Raw genomic sequence first — 6,170 nt, 5'->3', positions numbered from 1 at the left:
GGGGGGGGGGGGGGGGGGGGGGGGGGGCGGGGGGGGGGGGGGGGGTAAGGAGAGGAAGTGAACTAGTGAAGAAGAGCATACATTAATCTTCTTTAGCATGTCTTGTGGTGTTACAATTGTCGCGATCAGAATCAATGCCCAGGCACTTGAGAAATGCTTGCTTGGCTAGTCCAAAGTAATTGCAGGGGTGCTGTGGACGTACAAGAAGCTTGAAGACATTTGCCTCCTTTTCTGTCGATCCTTCTCTTTCTTGAGATTCATCTGCCCTTGCGATTTCACGGCTTGAACTAGCTTCAGTTTCTCTTTTAGTATGTTGGTTTTGGTTCCGATGCTGGAAATATGAATATGTTCAGAAACAAGAGACTTAACAGAGAAAATGATCTACTCGCTGAAATGAAGTTGAATCTCTTCAAATTCAAGAGAAGGAAATAATCGCAATTGCATGTTACATCACTTGAAAAAGTTCACAGCTTTCACAAATTATATGTACTCTGAAGCAAGCACCAAGTAACTAGTAACTATAAATTGTTAATTTACAATGATATTCCAGCTAAAAACCAAGACTTTTCAGTCCCAAAGTAAATATGGTTCCGAATACTATCTACTTTGGCGCTCATTGTAAGCAACAACAATGGTGTGTACGCAGACCTTACTCTTTCCTTGTGAGAGTAGAGAGGTTGTTTCCAAAAGACTCGACTCACGAAAAGTGAAAGGAATTGAGTGTGAAAAGGAAATATAGTAGTGATGAAGCCATGTTGAAAATACAGGAGAAAAGAACAGTAGTAACAACAAATAATACAATAATCAAAGCAAAGGAAACACCAGGTAATAAAAAATCGAAGAATAAAGCAATAGGAGAGTAGTAGTCGTAAGAAGAAGAATGAAGAAAAACTAGACAACGCTCGACTACCTACTCACCTTCTATCCTAATCCAACCTTCGTATCCTCTTATCTACCCTAAGCTATATTGCCTCTTATTGTAAGCAATGCGTATTTATGTCTCGAGCCGGGGGTCTATCGGAACAGTCTGTGTATGTTATGCCATCTTGTTCCATGCTTTACTATGAATTTGTTTATTATTCCGTGTCTCGAGCCGGGGGTCTATCGGAAACAGCCTTTCTACTTCTTTAAAGGTAGAGGTATGGACTGACCCTCCCCAGACCTCACTATGTGGGAATACACTGAGTTTGTTGTTGTTGTTGTATTGTAAGCAATGCGTAGAAATATATAATCTTGGAAAAAACACCAATAACCACCAAGAGATATATTGATCACGAATATTTCTATTTAGATTTGGACAATAATCAATTAGAGAACAATTTATTCAGAGAAGGATAAAAAGAATATAACAGCTTAATAAAATATCTTAAACATTTACTTTTTCAATTTTTTCACCACACTCCTGAATATGTCTAAAGTGGGATAAATCTTTGTTGGTCCTAACTCCTAACAACCTATCATTGAAAAGAAGTGATCTTTCCATACACAGGTGTTTTTGGCCTAGTTACAAGATGACGCCTCAAAACAAAGAAGTCTTATAAAAGAAAAGGTCACAGAAACACCAACACCCCCAAAGTGTTTTTGGCCTAGTTACAGATAACGCCTCAAAACAAAGAAGTCTTATAAAAGAAAAGGTCTAAGAAACACCAACACCCCACCCCCACCTCCCAAAAAATATATAAAAATATATATAGTATAAACGGTGGTCAGAAGATATAAAATTTCATCAAACATAAAGAAACATGGACATGCTGACAAAAACACAACAAAATATGTAGTGTGCTTCTGATAGCCAGCTAATGCAAGCAAAATTCAATTTAGGTGATTAAAAAAATGTCTTCTTAAGAGTATATCCATCTTGTTCCTCTCCTTCTAAATCTCTCTCTCTCCGCCCTCGTTTTCTTACAACCTTGGAAGCGGGTACAAATTAAGACCAGTCATTTAGCTGGATATGTAGAACAACTAGAAGAATCACAAGAATGTAACATTTCAGTTATAAGAATAACAACGAGGGTAGTATCCAGTGATATATCGGGTCACCCTTAATTAAGCAATAGACTTTCCATTATCACTCTTCTAACTACATTAAGCACAAACAATATTTGGCAAAATGGTAATTAAGACTTGTTCTAGTTACCTCAATTGTTGTTTAATTTATAACTTTGAACACAAATTGTATCACAAAAATCAGAATAGTCGGCAAAAGTAAGTTTAATTTCGAAAACAACCAGAAAATCTTTTTTCTTTTGATGAAGTAATAAGAAATTGCATTACTGGCATCAAGAGGATGCAGAATAGTACAAAAGTTAGAGAAAGACAGAAGTACATTAGCTCAAAAACAAAAGGCTACACTAGTACCAGGGAGCTAACAAAGTTCAGAAAGTTCTCGGGGGAATCTATGGGTGAAAGCTTATGTCAACTATATAGATACAAAAGACACCTAGCCTTAAGGGAGTGATTTGGAGTTGATAAACCTTCAAAACATCTGTTGTTCCTTTCAGACCATACGCACCGACAAATACAAGAAGGTATCATCTAACAACCAGCAAATCTTTTTTTTTTAGTAGGGAAACAACCAACAAATCTATCCAAATAAAGACGACTAAAGGTTTAAACTTAGAAAGTATTTTATGAATTATGCCAAACTCAAGGAAAATGAAATCATTTTCAACAAAATTACAATTATCTACTCCATTTTGCTATTCATTAAGTTGATTACTCCCTCTATTTCATTATACTTGATCCCTCTTGACATGATATACTCCTTAGGAAAGCTTTAGTAGATGTATATTTTACTATATTAACCTTATTAATGATATTTTGAAACTCTAAATTTGACCACTACTACTTTATTAGTTACTCCCCTGTTCCTAAATAAGTGTATATTTTGGGTCTGACACACCCCTTAATAAACTACTAATTCCTAGAAAATAAAATGTAACTTAACCTCAACTTACCCCTAATTAAATTTAATCTCTTTCCAAGTAGACATTGATTACTATATTTAAAATCAAGGGCATATAAGGAAGATTATGATCAAAGTATTCTTGACGTCTGAGACATGCACTTATTTAGGAACAAAATTGAAAGGCAAAACATGCACCTATTTAGGAATGGAGGCAGTATTTAATATTCAGGGTAGTATGAGAAAAAAGTAATATAAGATTACCTTGACTAGCTAAAATGGACAAGTAAAATGAAACATCTATTTTCAGTACAGGGGCGAAATAAAATGAAACAGAGGAGAGTACATCTTTGCTTTTTCAACCTTTGCTTTTAGTAGAAAATGTTACTATGAAGCTGACTAAGTGAGTTGAGAATTCCATGCTTTAGCTGGTGGCATAAGCAAACCCTGAATAAAAAATTATACAATCTACTTCTCTAACTTGACAAAGACTTGTTCTTTTCTTTAAGAACACCCCAAAGCCCACCCACCTCCACCCCCCAAAAAATATTCATTTTCTGAAAGAGACTAATGGAGCATGAATTATTTTTCCAATATCTAATAAAACCCTTGTTTATTATCCTTTATCTTGAGCCGGAGGTCTATCGGAAACATTCTCTCTACTTCTTTGGAGGTAGCAGTATGGACTGCGTACATCTTATCCTCCCCAGACCCCACGCTGTGGAAATACACTGGATTTGTTGTTGTTGTTGTATCTAATAATTAAGGAAATGTGTTCCAATAATAACAAGATGTACACGCCTGGATTGTCTTAAAAAAAGGCTTTTACACCTCACAATTAAAATATTTCTTATACTATAATCACAATATATTACATATTTCTTCTATTATTACTTTATCAATCATTTGACATTTCCCCTTGTACATTATTATCCATTGGCCCACAAGTAACAATGATACTTTTAATTTCTGCAATTAAAATTGGCCATCAAATAGGTAAAGATAAAATTAACTAGTACTTAGCACTAAAGAATGAACTATTCCACAAATAATTCGGCCTTTTAATCATCTACCGACTGTATTTTTGACTCCACCTCAATTATTCAACAGTTCATCATTTTCTTTGCATAACACAAATTAGAATTGAAGAGGAAAAACGAAGCAAAAACCAATATTTAGAATCTAACAATTAAACTTGAGAAAACAAAATGAAATTACTCTAAAAGAAGTTACCATGTTCTATTTTCTTCCCAAAAACACAATTTACAAAATAAACAATAATAATTCTTACCTACTAAAAAGGAAAATTTTCAGACCCAGAAACAATTGATCAAAATCCATTTCAGAAAAAAAAAGGGAAAAATAAAACAATCCCATTTTACCCCAAATCAACTCAAAGAATCAAACAAATTATCAACTCAATTAGGAACTCACGATTTTCAAAACCCAGAAACAAATAGAAAGAAAAGGGGTCAAATTTAAACAAATTAATCAAAACCCAGTTGAGAAAAAGTGAAATTTCAAACCTGAAGGGTTGTAGAGGGAGGATTGGCATGGGTAGAACCAGTAGCAGTAGAAGAAGTGGCAGACGAGGAGTTGTTTGGACGATCCAAGATACTGAACCCAAAGAAAAGAAGCAACACAAGAAGAATCATCACTAGTAACTGAATCCAAATTAGCCATGGCAGTTTATAGCTTGCAATTGTCACTTCTTCCCCAAATTCATACATAACTGTCAATTCTTGTTTTTCTCAGAAGTGTTTGAAGGTGGGGCTGTTGTGAGTGGGGCTGGGTGGGGGGTTGAATGGAGAAAAGGGGCGACTGTAGAAAGACTGCGGTTTGGGAAATTGGAATTGAAGGGAAGAATTTATTTTTTCAAGAATCTACACGGACGTGTAGGGAGGAGAACAAAGGACCTGTTTGGTTCTTGATTGAAATCTATCAATGGTATTTTTGTCATTGTACTGTTTAGAGATGGGGCAAAGTTGTGATGCTACCCGATAGGTTCTACAAAAAGTCATGTTTCACTCTAAACTATATCTCAAAATTCAAAGTTACACATAAATTATACTAATGACCTATTATACACCTAAACTATAAAAAAGTAAAATTATTTACACCCTCTCCGACTATCACCATTTGCATGTGGTGTAATATTTTACACGCGTTGTTGTGTCAGTAAAAAGTATCACTTTTTTATAGTTAAGATGTGTAATAAGGTCACTTATATAGTTTAGGTGTAGATTTAACTTTTCGACTATAGTTTGAGGTGGAAATGGTGTCTTTTCCCTTAATATTTTTAGCCATTTATTTTTGTTATTTAAAAGGCTAGATGCGCCTAAAATAATTATAACACACGCACCTTAGAATGGGGTCACGGGGAGGTAATAATTTCACTTTTATATAGTTAAGGTGTGTAATAGGTCACTTATTTAATTTAGATGTGGCTTAAATTTTTCTTGTATAGTATAAGGTGGAAATGATAACTTTTTCCCAAAATAAATAAAGGATGACAGTGACGACAATGAATTAAGATTCTACCAAAAAAGACGATGAATTAAGATTGAGAGAAAAGTTTTAAATTAAGTACGTCTTTGGTGATGAAAATTAAATTTTTTTAGAGTTGAGTTAAAATTAAAATTGTGTTTAATCATATATTTTTTAAGAATTATTTTTTAGACTTTTTGAAAAAATATTTTAAAATATAATTTTATAACCCCAATATTTAAAATTATTAAAATCACTCAACTTAATTAATTTACCTATAAGATACAACTAAAGACAATAATATTGTCATTATTATTGATTTTGCATAAAGCGTCACAAGAATGAACGAATTAAGGTTTCACTGGTATCATGAGAAGATTTTGAGAAAGACTAAAGAAAAATGAAGTTGCTTTTAATTTTAAGGTCTTTAATCGATGAAAGTAGAAAGAACGGGGTAATGTGATAGTTAGGCATTTAACTTGGATTGTTGAATAAAATTAATAGAGTATTTTTGTAAAAATGAAAAAATGGAGTCATTTGTAAAAATAAATAAAGTTGAAATTGAAGTTGGAAAAAAGTGAAAACTAATTTTTACTTTTTCAAAAATAAATTGATAGTGAATTTGAAATTCACATGACCAAACACGCCATTTTCATTAAAGTGAAATAAATTTTTGAAGAAAAAGTAAAAAAAAAACTATGGCCAAACAGGTAGGTATTCAAGAATTAATTATTGAGTCTAGATTATAAATTTTAAATTAAGGGTTAAGAGAATGAAT

The 6,170-nt window shown here is 33.3% G+C and overlaps 1 protein-coding gene across 1 annotated transcript in view; it reads right to left on the bottom strand.

Moving 5' to 3' along the window:
* Window positions 1-4,941, bottom strand: part of LOC107851536 — a 5,644-nt gene extending 703 nt beyond the window's left edge. The window contains exons 1-2 of the mRNA XM_016696598.2: window positions 4,432-4,941; window positions 82-331 (exon numbers count right to left, since the gene is read on the bottom strand). Coding sequence (XP_016552084.1) covers window positions 83-331; window positions 4,432-4,635 — 453 coding nt within the window. The 5' untranslated portion in view covers window positions 4,636-4,941 and the 3' untranslated portion in view covers window position 82. The remainder of the gene's footprint in view (window positions 1-81; window positions 332-4,431) is intronic.
* Window positions 4,942-6,170: the final 1,229 nt, after the last annotated feature.

Source organism: Capsicum annuum, chromosome 12, assembly GCF_002878395.1.
Source record: "Capsicum annuum cultivar UCD-10X-F1 chromosome 12, UCD10Xv1.1, whole genome shotgun sequence".
Taxonomy (NCBI): Eukaryota; Viridiplantae; Streptophyta; class Magnoliopsida; order Solanales; family Solanaceae; genus Capsicum; species Capsicum annuum.
Note: the sequence above shows the minus strand (reverse complement) of the source record. Positions and strands in the feature narration are given on the sequence as shown.